The sequence below is a fragment of the Etheostoma spectabile genome, chromosome 1 (genome assembly GCF_008692095.1).
Source record: "Etheostoma spectabile isolate EspeVRDwgs_2016 chromosome 1, UIUC_Espe_1.0, whole genome shotgun sequence".
Classification (NCBI taxonomy): Eukaryota; Metazoa; Chordata; class Actinopteri; order Perciformes; family Percidae; genus Etheostoma; species Etheostoma spectabile.
The window spans coordinates 1,868,837-1,887,513 of NC_045733.1; the positions used below are offsets into that span (position 1 = coordinate 1,868,837).

General features: G+C 39.9%; 1 protein-coding gene across 1 annotated transcript in view; it reads left to right on the forward strand.

Annotated features, from left to right (window-relative positions):
* ush2a (Usher syndrome 2A (autosomal recessive, mild)) overlaps positions 1-18,677 on the forward strand; it is a 221,377-nt gene that overhangs the window by 143,798 nt on the left and 58,902 nt on the right. The window contains 8 exon segments of the mRNA XM_032520470.1: positions 1,473-1,628; positions 2,351-2,514; positions 2,705-2,914; positions 5,638-5,840; positions 5,933-6,045; positions 6,914-7,133; positions 8,298-8,466; positions 8,580-8,801. Of these exon segments, the coding sequence (XP_032376361.1) occupies positions 1,473-1,628; positions 2,351-2,514; positions 2,705-2,914; positions 5,638-5,840; positions 5,933-6,045; positions 6,914-7,133; positions 8,298-8,466; positions 8,580-8,801 (1,457 nt within the window).

Here is an 18,677-nt window from a genome sequence, read left to right on the forward strand (position 1 = left end):
TTTGAATACAGGATAGGGAAATGAACTGTATTCTTCATAAGTAAGTAATTGAGATATTACAGTTAGGATACCACACAGATGATTAGTAAAACACTGATGCAGTGATGCACCATCACAGACACATTCCCTTGTTCTTCTCATCGACCAATAGTAACACTAGTACAAAGTATTTTTAAATGACAAGAGTTTAAGAACATACATTTGGTTTGTATTGAATACACACACACCTAGTACTGTAATCATTTTACTTCAGTTGTGTAAAACTGTACTATTGCTCTTCAATAACTTCATTACATTTACTGGCACAATGACACTTGTGCAAAATTTTGATATAATTATGTTTAGTCACATTTAAAATGTCTTTCACCATCAATCAAGGATAATTATTTTGCCTTGGCCCATTGACCAGTCTACTGTCCAAACATGTGTAAACAAGGGAAAAACATAAAGTACAAAATGACAGAGGGGAGATGATTAGCTTGTTAAATGGAAATATTTATCATTCAGAATTCACACCATTTAATTAACATATAATATCACAATGAAATATACATGGTATCCAGGTACGATATACCTGTCCACATGGGGTAATATTAACATGATTCAGTCAACATTCCCACCATCAGTCAGGCATGCATAACTGCTTTCAAAATACACAGAACCAAACAGATTTCTCCTATTGCTTTCTGAAGGTTGTAGGAATTTAACCAAGTCAAAGAAAAGTAAGAAGAAGACGGTTTAAAATAGTTCTGTACATGAAAATGCAGATCTAAAATCCAATATTAGTAGTTATCAAGAGTCAAAAATGCTGGAAATGTTACAATTGTTGCTGAAAAACTTAAGCAAACAAGCAGATAGGAACCCGTTAACAAGCTGCTAACATGAGTGCCCTGCTAATGAGCTAAGTGCTGTACATTTTTTAATCAGTGTTTTCTCAGTTCTAATGCACATTCTGGTTTGTTTTGTTCTGTCCTGTCCTACTCTGTCGGTGATTAGGGCTAAAATAAAGGTCCATTTTCCTGGCAGGCGATTAAAATGCATGAGACCGTCTCTCTGTTCTGCTCTGCTCAGCTCTGTGTGTTTGTCTAAGTGGGTTTGTTAAAAGGCGGCATTAAGCCCTTCTCTTCTGATTACAGCAGAAATTAGCATCACTGTAGGGAGAGGAAAACACAAACCCTGCAGAAATAAAACAACAGAGGGAGGGGTGAGATACAGTGAACGCAAAAGAATAGAGAAGATGAAAAACAGCAGAAGAGGAGGAAATGAGCGATAAGGAGAAGAGTCAGTTTAAAATTGTGTGTGTCTGTATGTTTTTGTGTTCATATGCAGCCCTGTGTGTATTGCCATCATGTGGGTGCAGTGTGTGTCTGTGTGCTCATATTGCTGCAATTTCTGAACATGTGTTGGGTGTTAATGCATTCCTAAACATCCAACCATGTGTGAGTTTTCTTTTATTCAAATTTTCCCTTCAGATACAAGTTGCTCAGACGTAAAACCCACCAGCCCCTGGCCATCGCCACTGTCCCTACGGTAACAGCCATGTCCCCTCCCCCCCCTGAAGATCTCCATCGCTGGCTCCATGTTTACTCCGGCACCAAATTGTTCTACCAAGATAAAGGCCTAAGCAGGTGAGATTACTGAAATGAGCTCTAGAGCAAACGCCGGCGCCGCAGCAAACCGTGTGTGCAGAGCCGATCGGCGAGCTGCCGCTGATGCCGATCTTTTAATACCGCTCAAAGATACATTAAGCAAATATCCCAAAGAATTAAATTGTTTTTCACACAGCGTTCCCTAATCTCAGTTTGGCACTTGGTGGAAGCTAATTTTTTTCCCCTCTATGCTTGCTAAACGGCTCTGGGTGTACTCTTTTCGGGTTTATGTCTCCTACTGGGCTTTATTCAAGTTGCAAACTTTTCAACATATCAGCTCTTTCCACTTTGCAGGATTATTTTAATGTTGTTACAAAGTACTTTCTAAGAATGGAATTTGTGTTTGTTTAATATAAGTTACCATATTAGCAGGACTAACAGTAACTTTACAGTAAATAAATCGATAAAGGTAGGCGCGGCTGAAATTAACATCCCCACATTCCACCTATAGAGCATCACTATCATGTCTGTTATTTCTGTTAGTGGAGGATTGATTCACAAGTCAGCACTTGTTTATATTATCATTTGTTATTTTTTTCTTGCCCAAGCTATTTCTATAATGATTGATAGAAGAATCTTTCGAGCCTTTTTTTCAGAATCTTGAAGGTATTTCTCAGCAACAATAGTAACTTTTAACTCACAAGGAAAGTAAAGCATATTGTAACCCCCTCACCAAAACCACCAATATTGTCTCTCAACAGATTTACACATTACCAGTACCAGTTAGTGGTCCATAATGACGTGGGCTACTCCTCAGGAGAAATTGTTACGGCAGTGACCATGGCGGGGGTTCCCCACCACACTTCGTCTTTGTCTGCCTACGCTATCAATCACACTGCTGTACAAGTCAACTGGACACAACCCTGTAAGATTACCCTCTCTCTTAAACACACACACTCAAACACAAAGTCTGCCCAGCAAAGGTCTTTCATGGCCATATATTCTACAAAGACTGTTCTGTGACTTGACAATTACAAAACAGTGAAATTAGAGACTCAAAATGATGTGGGTGTTTTTCTGCTCCCTCACTCTTCTTCTCCTGTTGTCTTTCTCAGCTTTGCAAGATCTACAGGGAGAGGTGGAATCTTACTTTCTCACAATAGTGTCTGCCCAGTCAAGTCAAATTTTGTCTTTCCCCCGTGAGATCATCTCCACAGTAATAAGTGACCTTTGGCCCAGCACGACATATCTGTTGTCTGTACAGGTGTCCAACGGAGCACATAATACATCTAAGGCAACTGTTAATGTAACCACAGAGGATGGAGGTATGTGTACTTTATATCAGTTTAATATTTGGCCAACAATTGTTTTTCTAAGTTGATTCAGGTTTACCTTCTTAGTTTACCTATATGTGTGAGGGTGTTATGGTGCAAATACTGTTGTGTGTGTAGGAGTGGGTCATGTACAGTACACAAATTCAATACTGTCTTTGTTAATGTGCATTTCTCTACCTCTCTGTGCTTCACAGGAGATGTTAAACACATCATATAGTGAGGCATGAAATCAATACAAAGTGTGTGTGCAGATTTAAGGGGTGTTAAAATGCTTGTTGGCACCACACGCAGACAAACACATGCAAACTGCACACAGCCACATACACAAGCAGTGTTCTATCTGTCAAAGACAGCAAACATGGCTATTCCCATGTTGTATGCAGGCTGTAATTACTATACTTTATGTTACAGTTACAATACATCATCTATTCCAAAAAAAAGGCTCAAAAAAACAAATCTATACTAAAATAAGTGAAAATCATATATGCCCCTTATATTACAATGAGAAAAATGCAGAGACATCACTACAACACCTCGTTGATAGAGGTCTCACAGCTTTAGCCATCTCTGCATGATCTGTTAATATTTGTAAAATAAGCACCTCAGACTTTGTCAGGTCATGTCACATTCTGCAGCTTTGAGAGAGTGTATATAATAAAATATGACCAAAGTATATCAGTTCTCAAATCTACTAGTATTTCCCTAGTCAGGTAGGGTCTGCTTTTACTATCTTTTGCTCTGAATTGCACAGGCTATCCAACTGTCATCACAACTTTTCTCTCCATTTCCCTCGCCAACTCTCAGTCCAGTCTCAGCATTTAAGAGTTTGCTTTCAAATCACTCTACGTAATCATATGTTGAAGGCCATTCACTCTGTCTGTTGTTTTCTTTTTGTCTCCATTTCATTCTGAATCTCTTTCTAAACATCTTTCTTTCTCTTTTTTCCCCTTGCAGTTCTCTTTCTTTTTCAATATAATCATATGTCAAAGGCCTCTCTCTTTCCCTCTAATCTAAGCAGTATAATAAAAAGTGCATTAAAAACATTAGAAAATCATTAGGTGCTAAAGGCAAAGCACGGCTCGTTTAACTGAGAGGGCTCTGGAGGTAATTTCATTATTTTACAGCCATAAGCGTGCACACACACACATACACACACACACAGACCAAGGCCAAATATATTTTAACAAATGCAGCTCAACCCTATCAACCATCCTAACATGGCCTGCAATCTATCGGGCAATGCTAACATCCGGACTAATTGGCAAGTAAAATGTGTGTGCTTGTCTGTGTGTGTATGAGTGAAAGAAGCTCAGTGTGCAGTATTGCGTTGATAATGCCATCCTGCAGTAAATGAAATGTAGAGCAGTAGGTTGGGTTTAGGTAAGTGCATTGGCAGCAAATGAATTGGGTTAACTTCTCTTAGCTGAGTGCATTTTCACTTAGAATAATAGATAGAGTCTGTATGATTACCTCTCTCACACACAACCTTTCATATTATTTCCTTCTATTTGATTCTCTCTCTCACTTTTCTACTCACAACTTGATTTTGTTATACAGTTAAATTAACAATAACCCGTGTTCTTTCCCCCACTCTTTGCCTTTTAAATCTTGCTCACTGTCCCTATTTCTTAATTTTATTATTATTTCTTCTTTTTTGTTGATTATCTCTCTATCTGTATCTCTATCTGTCAGTTCTTGCCATTCCTTCACTGTTTCTGCTATTCACTCGTTCCTATTGCCTACTCATTTGTAACTCATGTCCGGTAGGTTATAATATTGGTTTGTTATCAATTTCCTCTGTGGATGTGCTGAAAGAGGAATTCTTAGAGGAGTGAACTAAGGGAATTAAAAAAGTCCGGGAATTTGACAGTGAAAGACAGAAAGTTAGAGACTGTCATTCACTTTTGCCTGTGAGACAGAGAAAAATTGAGGGAGTGAGCTGATCATGCAGAATCAATCTATTATTCTTAGTGAAAACGCACTCAGGTAAGTGAAGTTAACCCCAATTCATTTGCTGCCAATGCACCTACCTAAACCCAGTCCCCTGTCCTACATTTAATTTACTACTGGATAGCATTATCAACGCTATGTGCACACACACACAGACAGACAGGTGGTCTCCCTCCATCTCTAGAGTCACACCCTGCCTTATAGGCACACATCCCTGTTTCTTTCTGTTTCACACACACAAACACATTCTCTGTTGTGCTGTGTGTCCATCTCTTTCCCTCTCACACACACTCATGTTCATACACCTCTTGAGTAGAGATGCGTAAAAGTGTATGCCTGTATTGATTAATGTTAAATGTCTGTTGTAAAATGTTAGCGCATACTCATGACCTCATAGTCACAACACATAGTTTTAACATCCCCTTTTCCTTTTGACTTTTACAAGCTTGGCCTCATCACTAATGCAGCACTGTTTAAAGAAATTTTAAAGATTTGGTTGTATGTTTTTTGTGTAAAAAATGCACTGTGTACAAGCTGGAAATGTGCCTTGGAAACCACCATCTTTTGCAACAGTCAAGATGGTTTTATATGTAAAACCTTAGTTGTGTGATGTTGAGAGCATTGGCTTCATACCACAACTCAAACATGCACGTTTGAAGATGACTACGTCTCAAATCATCATATCTTTGTCTCTTCATGCTGTAAAGCATTCTGTTCTTTAAAAATCAATTTTGGATCTCTGTACACACATGTGGTATCCTCAGAGCCAGACGGGATGTCAACCCCAGAGGTGGTTCCAGTTAACAGCAGCACAGTACGTGTGCTCTGGTTTCCTCCTCTACGGCCCAATGGAGCCGTCACTGGTTACTACATCTACCTTAATGACCGTCTTCATGGCAGTGTAGACAACAGCTCAGGGTCCTACCTGTTGGGGGACCTGCGACCTTTTACTGTCTACAACATACAGGTACACACAGAACAAAAGCAGATATGCACACTGAAAGGCAGACACACAAACATGTGCATTATGTTGTTGTCGGTTTTGTTTGTGTATTTCAGGTGGAGGTGTGTACTGTGTATGCATGTGTGCGGAGTAATGTTACTCAGACAACAACTGTGGAGGACATGCCTGCTGACTTGGCCACACCGCACGCACACGTGATCAGCCCCAGGTAATACAGTGATGTATTGCAGATATTTTTTGATATGTTCTCTCTACTTTATTTCATCTCAACCATGCCAGGTTTGACTGTACTAATCGTTAATGTTTATCTGCAGCGCAAAAGGTTGGTTTGCATGTTTTGACACAGCAGAATCAACACAGCTGGCCCCTAACAGAATAAATGGTTGAGCTTTGTCTTGTGAAGACAGCACAAGACGTAAGCTAAATACAAGAGGGCTGAATGAAAATTTAATTTCAATCAGCACTAGGAGCCTCTTTATCAATAAAGAATAACATTATACATTGCTTGTATTACACAATTTTAATTGTACTTTAACCAGATTTTACACTAGTATACACTATACACATTGACTAATGCATTATGATATTTTGACTATATAATGACTATATAACTGTAACATATTACCTTGAAGTTGCTTCCAAATATAATGTTAAACTGACATTTTATTTGCGGTCAGTTGATCTTAATGACACATAAAATGCTCTGAATCCCACGTTTGACCTAAATCTCAATGTTGCAAATCTTACAGTTGCAGAGGAAGTATTGATTTGTGGATTATTTTCTGTCTAGAAGACTTTGGAAGTTGTAACTCTGTGTGTTACTACACAGGTCTTCCCTCTACCAAAGATGTCAGAGATAAAAAAAGAGGAAAATCAATAGTGAGAAGTGTATAAAGACACACACACACCCTGATGCTGTAACTCAACTTTGTCAGGCATTAACCATGCATGGATACATGTGTGTGTTTGGATATGACAAAGTTGTTGTGTGCTTCCCGGTAGTGTGAAAGGAGTGTGAAGAACAACACACACCCTCTCTCTCTCTGTCTGTCTCTCTCTCTCTCTTTTTTTATCAGAATGGTGAGGTTGGACTGGTCCCCTCCAGAAAGACCCAGTGGAATCATGCTGGGCTATGATGTCTTAAGAAGGACCCTGAGGCCATGTGACGTTGGGTCAACAGGGGTTACATCCTCTTTGGTGGAAGAGTCAGGTGGTGTAGGCTTCAGATGTTTCTACTTGCAGTGTCCTGCCACTCATGGTGTGTGTGGGATGTCCTGCTTCCATCCTGACATTCAGGTGATTATGTTCCGCTCACTTGGTATTTTATCACATGCATTTGGAATAGACAGTACTTCGCTAACACTGATGTACTGAAGGAAGGAACATTTACAGTTTTAAACAATACAATATTGATTGTTCTGAAGGAGTACTGCATTTTTCACTTTTTGTCAATACTATTGCCTCAAACACACACTGTAATATGCAACATTTACAGAGTGTGCTGTTGATCTATTTAAAAATAAATGACATACTCTTTTTAAAACCAATACATAACTAGGGATGGATTGAGAATGATATATTTTGGGGGTTAATATTTCTCCTGCTTTGCTCTGCTATGTTCGGTCTGTCATCTTTCTTCTGATATAATCCTCTCTCCTCTTCTATCTGCCCTGTTCACCTGAATGCAAGAACCTCTTTTAACTAGAACTTGTCATGGTTAATCACTGAAACCTTTACTGTCCAATAACATGTGTAAAACAAGTTAGAAGTCCAGGGTCTTTGCTCAGGTGGCTGATCTGAAATGGAGAATACATTGTTGTGTACCCCCTCAGGAGATTAGTCTGAAGATATTAGTCCACACACACACACACACACACACACCACACACACACACACAAACACACATATATAAAAAACACAAAGGCCCACAGACAGATACACACTCTCACATTTCCACTTCCAAACGCAAGCTATGTAAGTTGGATGCACGGGCATCCTCGGAGTGATTAATTTATCTAAACAGATTAACTTGTCATCTGCATTCATTTCCATCCTTCTGTCATTGAATGCCAGCCAAGTTGGCACAGTGAAAGTGCCCGCCATTCATAGACCCCCACAACACCTAATGACACAAACAATAACAACAATTCAGCTCACACTTACAAATACACACATACACACCTACTTGAGACCCACACTCACTTACTTAAATTTAAATCTTTTATATCGAAGATGTACACAAACATATTGTGAATTGGTATTTTGGGTGTGTATATGTAAAGAAAGCTTAGAAACAATAATTTTTAGGGATGGTGGCCCTACAAAGTAACATTGCCAGTGATTAACAATATCCTCCTCTTTGGCAGATAGTCCCATACTTTCAATGCACAAACATAACTTTGCCTGTGTGGATTGAGTTTACATTGTCCGTATGTGTGTGTTCAATTTTATGTAAACCAGGTTTGCTGCAGTGGACTACTGTACACTAAAAAACCACATCATCATTGCTGTGAGGGCAGTTACCTGAGTTTGAATAATTCCTCCAATCCAGTTTGCTGTGATGGCAAACTGCTCTTAACTCTCCCTGACCACCAGTGCTGTGGAGGATACTATATTCATGTTAAAACCAGTGAGTGTCAAATCAATTCATATATGTTTATTTACATGGGATTTTCTCTTTTCTACAGTATAATCTTTTCCTTGTCGTTCAAGTGTTTCCTTCATCTGTCCTTGTCTTTGTAGATGAAAACTGCTGCCCTGACCACTCGCAGGGCCGGGTCTCCGTGGGGCTGGGTGACAGCTGCTGTGGGGGGGTTCCTTACTCCATGAAAGGCGGCCAGCTCTGCTGTAGTGGGAGCCTCTATGATGGCTATGGGGTCCGATGTTGTGGAGGCCGGATTGTGGATGATACACTGGTGTGCTGCGGTGATGCTGAGAGGGGGGAAGTTTATTCATATACCCCAGGTGAGTGAAGGGAACACATAGATATGAGTATTAACTAACATTCTCTGTTGTTAGAATACTTTTGTATTTCAATAAAAGGGAGGAAATTAAAAGAAATTTGCCCAACAATGAACATTTACATGTACATTTGGGTTGAATGGGCTGCTGAGCCTTCTGGATAGAAAACTGTTTTTGTATTTAGAAAACCCTCTATTGTAAAATCCAATCAACAAAAAGGTCCTTTGTTCAGAAAACTAGTTACTCTGACCCAAAAAGGATTTTGCCAGAGTTTAGTCCCCAGTGACTTCTTAATGTTTATGGGGGGAAAGATAGAACATGATAGGACAAGAGAGTTAAGCTACGAGGGTTGAGGTAGACACATGGTGTGGGAACGTGGGGTCGTTTTCTTTTCTTCCTCTCCCGCAGTGTCCCAAAGCACCCGGATACCATGGCACAGATGGGACTGTGTATGTGTGTGTATGTGTATGTGTGGGTGTGGGTGTATGTGTGTCATTAGACATCTTTGTCATGGCAGATGATGATGAACACACTCTGAGGCCCGTTGAGGGCACTGCCAAGCACACAGCAGGGCAAATACACACTCATTCTCTCCTTCACATAAACACACACACCTTTACACATATCCACATATTACATGCACTCACACATACACACATACACACAAACACACACACACACACACACACACACACGCAGAGTCAACAGGGTGCCCTCGGCAGGGTTCGCTTAGTGTTGAGTGCCAGAAACAGACACGTGGACTCTATTCATCACACATAAACAATGGCCCATATGGGCAGCCCTATAGTACTCCATTAGCCTATCCACAGACACAGTGACACACACACACACACACACACACACACACACACACACACACACCACACACAACACACACACACACACACCACACACACAAGACCCCTACCCACACAAAAATACATGCATGCCTAAAATTTTTTTACTAGAAAATAGTACAGAAATACAACAATACTTTTTTACGTCTATCATTTGTAATTTGATAGTATTCTACACTGTTACTCTGTTTCCTTTTTTTCTTTTTCACTAGATCCTCTTTTCTCTTCCAACCGAGCAGGCTATATGGTCATCCTTCATTTTAGGTGGCCTCCCAAGGAGTGCATATGCTCCCCACCTCCTCTTCCTCTCCATCTCCTTTCGTTATTTATTTCACATCTTGTCTGCTCCTTTGTCATCTTCTTTCTTACTTTTCCTTAACTTATTTCCCCATCCCCTCTGCTTTTTCCTCCGGCCTCTTGCTTCCTTTCTCTCCTCCCACCACCTACTCTTCCTCCTCGTCTCCTAATCCTATTCTTTCCCCCTCCTTTCTTTTATGTACCCCCTTCACATCCACTCATCAGTCATTAGCGTTAGCTTCCCCATTGAGAACATATGGTATGATGGATCGTAGGGCTAGCGGCGCTAGCAAGGGTAAGGGCCATTTGCCGGTTGCACTGCGCTGTCGGGTAGCCCTGGGGCCAGCTATGCAACCTCGACCCCACACGTCTGTTTCAAGACACTCACACTAACACACACAACACGCACACAGCAACACCTATTATAGGATATGCTACTTAACCTTGGCACTACTCACTCCTATTGCTGCCTCTCACCATGTCCAGGGTTTTGTATTTTTAATGATATACATAGCGAAAGACCGATTTGTATAGAATGAAAGAAAGAAAGACAGAAAGAATGAAAATGCAAGAGCATACTACCGATTCCATGCAATTTTATTTAAAATCAATGATAGTGTACTTTCAGATAAGTTACATGTTTTGTAAAAATACCAAATACAGAAAAACAAAGTGAGGAAAAAAAATAGAAAGACTTAATAAAGCACTGTATATTTAATACAAACAATATAATATATTTGAACCAAAATTTTAATTGCAAAAAAATGAAAATAAAATGAAAGATTGAAATAAAGAAACAGAATGAAACCGATTAAAACATTATAAAACAGAAAATAGTAAAATATGCATCAAATAAAAGAAACTGGAAAAAATAAAGAAGGGGGGAAATGAGTGAGGGAGAAAAAAAACCCAGAAAGAACAGAAGAGTGGTGAAGAGCTAGATGGAGCAGATTAAAGGAGGAGTGAAGGGTATCCCATTGTGTCCAGCTGATAGACTAGGTTAGGCTGATGTGATTATGGGGTCCCTGAAGTGCGATCTATCACACATTACCGTCCACACTGTCAACAACCATACACACACACTGCAGGGGAACAGCAATGCCAGGAGACAGCCGTCTGGCAACAGGCACACGTACCGGCTTGCATGCACATGTGCACGCGTAGGTATACACACAAGCACCGACACCCAAACACAGCAACAACTATACACACTTACGAAGCTTGCGTGAGTATACAAACGGAAGTGCATCCACATGTATGCTCACGAAAATATGCAATACACAGTATGAGAGTACACACACACACACACACACACACACACACACGCAAACACATACACATACACATACACACAGGTTCAGAAACCTCACCCCACCTGTCCCAAAGAAGCAAACAACAAAGCTGAGCCAATTGACAGTGTTCTTCTAAAATGTTATTTTGGGTTTAACTAAATTTATATAATTCCTGTCCATTTTACCCCAGTTGTAGAAAGTGGCTTCTCGTTTATAGTACTCAGTCTTCCACATCTGACAGAAAAGATTTCTGTTTTAATCCACCCAGCTATCTGCTGTACACCAGCCGGCACTTTTGGCGTGAGTGCCCTTTTCAGACTATTTTCCTCCAATTTACTAGCCTAACTGTAGTCATTGCGTATAAGTTCCTGTTTACATGTGTCTTTATTCAAATATACCTGTTCAAGTAACCCTGATATACCATTTTAAATGGCAGGCCTTGCTTCTGCTCTGATCAGTTTTAGTCTTTGGGGTATTATTGAGATGGTCTTTATAATCCTTTCCTCAGCATCTACTTGTTATACAGTAAAACAAAGTCTCCATGCTAAATCCCTCCCTTCCAGATCTGCCAGTTTGTTTAAACAGCTTTCATTTCACTTTCAAGTAGATTAAATACTGTTTGTTTTTGGACAGCAGTGCCTCAGTTTTCTTGCAGCATTTCCTCGTGTGCAGGTTAGAGACTAACTTTTAAACACTTCATTTGCTCCTCTTTTCTTCCCTCTCTGGCTTTGCATGTAAAATGTTTAGCTTAAACTTAGGTGAGATTAGATGGTGTTTAAAGGAACGTGTGTGGTGTCTTTGGCCTCCCGTTGCTCCCTGACTCTCCCAAAGTCCCCTGCCTCACAGTGCGCGCTCCACTAATCATTTCCCCATTCACACGCTCTTAAATTGTACAGTTTTTTAACTGTTCCATCTGCCCTTCAACCCTTCCTTTCCCATTTCTCATTGTGGGTGCTACCATAAATGCCCGCTACACCTCACTTTTTCTTAAAGTAAGTAAATCTTAAAAATGTATGCATATCTTTAACTCCTTCTCTTTCTCCCTCCCTCTGTCCCAGCCCAGCAGGCCCCATCCAAACGTTCAAGGACAAATCTGAATATCCCTTTTCACCGTTTAAGTGTTAAAAGCCTGGCGGTGCTAGGGTGTTATCTTAACGCGCCTTGCCGTGCCATCATCAGAGCGCGTGATGAAAATGGCTGTGATGATGCTAAAAGAAAAAAAGAGGAGGGGGAGAAAAAGTAATAATCAAATATGTTTTTCAAGGGCACAGTGACCATTTGCTGGAGGGAAATTATCCCAGTAGTTAAGCTAGCTCACTGAGAGCCTGGCGGAGTTGTGAGAGTGGATGCGTTTGTGTGTATAAGTGTGTGCAAGTGTGCATGGTTGAACTTGGTGCATGCATGCTTCACTTTTCTATATGCTACTGTATATTTATCTGCATGTGTTTACATTTTTACATGACATTTTGTGTGTGTGTGTGTGTGTGTGTGTCTGTGTGTCTGTGTGTGTCTGTGTGTGTATGTGCGGGTGCATGTTTACCATTGCCAAAAGCCCCTCATCAATGATGAGTAGCAAATGGCCAACTGTAGTGCATTCCAAACAGCAGCGTCTGGCTACTTTAGAAGATCGAGTACTCTCTGAACACAGGAAGACATTTCTCTCTCTGTTAATGTATTTATGATGATGACTTTTCTATTAGGTTTACTTAAATGACTGGCAAGAATCAACCAGAGGCTGTCAGAAGCATAGAGATGAGGACATGAGGTGTGTGTGTGCGTGTGTGTGTGTGTGTGTGTGTGTGTGTGTGTGCGCGCCGTGCGCATACGTGCGTTATTTGCCTTTGTGCTCTTCTTGATTTAGATTTTTCACATCTTTTAATTGTTATTCCTGTTTCATCACTTTGTCAAACTAATTTCTTTATCACTATTTTTATGTTCATCTCAGCCCCTCTCTCTCACAGACTCTTTAAACATACACATAACAGCTGCTTGCTGTGTCTTAGTTTTTTTAGTGAATCCCTGTAGAGTGGTGAAAATATAACTGCCACCAAAGCATTTCCCTAAACTCAGCACACACACTTAAAAAAATGCTCAAGACACCTACACGCAAAGATGCACGTACACACAATGTCACACACATGCCCAGCTGGTAGTGTTGTTGAGATGAAGAAAAAAAAAAAAGACGTTAGAAAGACAAGAGGACAACCAGTCAGCTGGGAAAAGAGTCTGTGTGTATGTGTGTGTCTTTGATTATGTGTGTGTGCTTGCTGCCCCAACATCCACATGTGAGTGTCCACAGGGGAACACTGTGCACTGTGTGAGAAAGTCAATCCACTGCGATTTCATCTCTCAATATGGCATAAAGCCTGGCCCCTCTGGAGCACAAAGTACGTGCGTACACGCACACACACACATGCACACACACACACACACACACACACACACACACACACACACACACACACACACACTAGAGCCCATCAAAATACTGGATTTCTGTTGCTGTTACTATTTATTGAGAGTTTGATAGGAGCTGATGTAGTTTAGTTTACAACAATCGTCTTTGATAACGACCTTAAATTCAGCTAAAATCGTCCAAAGCATTGTTTGTTAATAACTATATTACCTTTTAATGTGCTTGCTCTTTTTCTGTGTATGAGTGTGTGCTTCTTCAATGTGACTGTGTGTGTGTGTGCTGGTACATACTAAGTATGTGTGCACTTGCTCTGCACTTTGTGCCAAACCCCTTGTAATATATTCAGGTATTTAAAAGTGTTTGGTTTGTTCAAAGTTGTGGAGGGGTTTTGATCTCCTAGAGAGCTCGGATAACCCTAATCCACAACACACATTTTTATCAGTAGTTCATTGGCAGGGCTAAATATTGACTTATCATTAAGTGGAATGACTGAAACCCTAATAATAATTCACGTTGTCTAAGCACCTCGTGTTGTGTTTGGCGCTCCCGATGCTAATAACGAATGTATGCAAATCCAACGTAAATCTGAAGATTAAAGCTGAAGCATTCTGGGATGCAAGAGAGAAAACAAGAGGTGTGTGATAAAATGTTGTCAACACATACACGCACAAGCATACGCATGCACAAATACACACGGCTTACAGAGAGGAAGAGAAAATAGTAGGTGTGTGTTTCAAAACATTAACACGAATGTACAAGCATGTCACACACACCCATATACAGATAACGCTTACAAAGACAGAAATTGGATTTCTGCTGAATGGGTAATAATACAATAATATTAAAGCTTAGCTTCAGAACAGTAAACAAACAATGTAGACCTATGAACTGAGTGGATGCAGAGAGAGAAATAGAGAGAGCAATAGTGGAAGGGAAAGAGTAAAAGGATGAAGATGAGGAAGACATGATGAGGAGAAAATAGTTGGAGAGGGGAACAGTAGAGTCATGGTCAAGAGAAATGGGAGGATGAAGAAGATGATAGGAAAAGCAATAAAGTAGTTCAAACAAAGCATTGAGGAGAGAGAAAAGTAGGGAGTAACAAGATACATCATGGAATAAACTAAAAAAGGTAAATAAATGATCAGAGAAAGAACAGATGGAGGATGGAGAAGCGGCAGGAGAGAACTCCTGAAAATCAGGTCACAGGTGATAAAGTTGAGTAAGAAAAAGCTCGCCAGAAAGTTACGACATGCAGAGAGTTTGCACAGAGCCTTATTGAAAGATACAGTCGGACCGCTAGTGAGTAAAAGGAGGGAAGGCAAATGAGTAAAAATTGCAAGTCGCAGAGGGACTGGTGTCCGGATGGAAGGGAGGAGTAAAGGTGAGGAGGCCAAGAGTTCGAGGGAAGAGTGGAGAGAAGCTATTTTGGAAAAGTGTTGAGCTGTTTATTTGCACGTCATTGAAGCTGAAGTAAAGCGCTGGGGGAATTGGCCACCAATCCTCTGCTCTGCAACAGCTGCCGCTGCTAAGTGAGTTACTAGCCGTCAGACTGCCTTTATGTCACACAATCACATACACATACACATGCATTTTCCTGTCACATGTTGCCTGTGATGGATGTGGTGAGGATATAATGCACTGCAACAGCACAGGAGAAATTATGTGCTATCCTCCACTTTTGGCCTTTAAGTGAAATGATTGCTTAGATGAACAGCAGTTCATGTACACAAAGAGTGAACGCTGATTGGGTTATTAAACAATAAGTAATATATCACTCCACAACTAGCTGTAGTTCCATTAAAGGCAAGGCCATAATACAAAGCAATGACTTAGTGTTTAATGTCTGCTGTCAAATGAAATAGGCAACACAGCTGGGGGTAGATAGTGCCACAGATCAGCATGTCATCAACAGTTAGGATGAATTTGCTAAATACCTCATGAAAGTTAGATTATTTAACAAAAATAAAGTAGATAATCTCAAAAGATCAAGGGGTTATAATTTTCAATTGGACTCATTAAAATACGATTTATCCTTTTTTTCATCAGCACAGTTGTGCTATATTAAGCCGTGCCGTGCCATGTCATGCTCATTTGTATTTTCAATGCATCCTCACAGCAGGGGGTTACTTTGCTGACTCAGTATTATAGCAGGACAATATTATAGCCTTAATCCATTGCAAGGCCAAAGCTTGACAGTCCTCCCCCTCACCTAAGCTAAGACGTCAAAGTAACACGATTGGCTCAACTTATGTTATAAGGAGAGCCACTGGAGAGAAGGCGCCATGTTTACTCTCTTTAATCTTCAGATTTCATTAGTTTTGTAGCCTCTCCGTTAGAGTAGCTGCAAATTTAGTTTTACCCTCATGTCCATGACCTAACCTTAGAGGTGCCCTGCCACACATATTCCATTTCTTTGTGTTTATGTCTAAAGTTCTACCATAGACAATTATGTGGAAAATATGCCTTGGTTACCTTGTTTCAAGCCAATCTAGTGTGGTAGAGAAAGCCTGCAGAAAGACTCAGCTAGATGTGCCAGTTCTCATTAACATTCAATGAGATAAGCTGATTGACAGTATAGTATTAAACAAATGTAGGTAACCTTAGTCATTCAACTAGAACTAGAAGACTTGTTTCACAGCTTTTCTAACAGGAATGAATTAGAACCTTTTACTGGCGCTGTAGACCAAAATTTTACTTTTGGCACCAAGAATTAGTCTTTCTACTTCAAATGTGTAGGCACTAAAGAAATGTAATGTTACGTATTTGGGCCTCAAAATTACACCTCATTTACAAACTATAGCACCAACAAAATATAAGGTGATAAGGAACTTTGTACACATAAATCTATAGAAAGAGGGATGCCCTTACCTATATTCATGAGGAGGAGAATACATATGTTAAAAATAAACTTATTTCCTAAATTCTGTATTTATTTCAAAATATCCCTCTTGTGTCACCTGCAGGCATGTTTAAGAAACTCACAGCAATCTTTAGGAAATTTACGTGAAATAAGAAATGTCCTCCATCGGCTTATCTCTGCTGTATCTTCCATTTGATACTGGGGGGCTGAAATGTCCAAATCTTTATTGGTACTATCTAGCAATTGAGAACTCTAATGTTCTTTTTTCTTCTGGAAATGCTCATGTTCCTTTAGGCTACTTAAGAAAACAAACTGCTAATTCTTAGTCCTTAATATGGTTAGTGTATATTATATTATTGTATATTGCGGTGAAAGAATTTATAAACACATTGGACTCTCTGTCACAATTCATCCACAATGTTTCATTTAAACCAGGCAAAATGGATGCAGGATTCACAATATGGGCAAAGAAATTAATACTTAAAGTAAGTGACCTCTTTAAAGAAGGGATTCTAATGACCTTTGAAGAATTATCTGTAATGTATGACATTCCAAGGAAACATTTTTTTGCGAGCAAAACCAATCAATCAGGATTGTGGCTGATACTATAAAGATTAACGATATTTAGACTTGAGACATTGAGGGCAGACATAAAAGAGGACATTCCAGAAAACAATTGGAAAAAAAACTTGCATCTCACACTCTAATTTAAAGGTATAGTGCTTAGTTTTTGTCTCCCCCATGAGGAATTCTTAGTGATGACTACAAAATCGTCGATGCATCCAGATGAGACAGCCTTCTGTAATTCCGCACCACCCCCACCCTTTCTCCACGCATTTGCTAATAGCCAAGGAGGACACTGAGGATTAAAGAAACATGTTGGATTTTTTGGAAGATATAATTATCTTTGCTCCATTTTCTGCATGTGAAAGTCACTTGACGACACCATTTTCTGAACATAGCCATGCTGAGAAATACAGAGTGAGTTTTTTGGAGCCTGTAGTCTAAATTAGCTTTGTATCAATTGGCTTGAATGTAACGGACATTCATTAATATAAAAAAAACAATGCACTAAAACTTTAAAGCTACTCCAATACAATTGGCTGATGCAAACATACACAACTGCTGTTAAATTCAATAAATGCAACAGTAATATACTTGACCTTTGTTTTAAATGCAATAAGGCTAAAGGAACATTTATGCACTGTCTGGGAGTGACAAATTCAAACATTCTGGAGGGAGTTGATCAGTAAAAGTATGTTCATCTTGCCTGTGAATATTCCACTTGACCCTAAGATGATTTTGTTGCACCTGTTTCCTAACAAATCTGAAACCCTACGAATATACATTTTAGTATACTACAGCAAAAAAAGGACAGTAGCTCTTATCTGGAAGAAAATAGAGTCCCCTGCAATTGGTGCTTGTATCAAGAATATGGAGCAATGTATGACCATGGAGAGACCTGACATATATATATTGAGAGGCAAAGTGGGGGTGTATGAGAAGCCATTTGACCGGTTTGTAAAAGAAGAAGACGGGGAAGCATGTTGAAAATTGTAATCTCAATGACAAATTACTTAAACGATTGTTAAAGAAATTGCAGGCACTAAAATGTGTCAATCATTCAAAGGGACTCTGGTTATTTAAATTTAAAATTTGAAGCACTGGAGAGTGTGAGGAAACATGCTTGAAATTTGATATTCAGCTGTAAAACATTTACAGGGAAATGGAGTGATAGCATGTATTTTAAATGTCACCTTGCTGCTGAAGGTGAAGTGGTAGCAGAAAGACATCACCTATCACTGTCAGAGATGGCAGCTCTCAGAAAAACACACTTCCTCTCCCCCTGCACTCTTTCGACAGCATAGCCTGAATATTACTGCTGTATGAAGAGATGAATACAGGAGAGGAAAGGGGACATGCAGGGGAGAAGAAGAAGAGAGGAGGATGTACAGTATATATTCAGAGCAGCGTGAATACTTTAATCTGTGCATATGGGAAAATAGGGGTTGAAGAGGAAAAGGGAGTTTAGGGAGTGTAGAGGAGAGACAATACAGTCCCACATGCCCTGGATCTTTTTACAGTATGGGTAGCATAAAATGAGGAGGGGAAGTGATTGCGGAAAAAGCAGAGCTGAAAATAAGAAAAAGGGTGAGG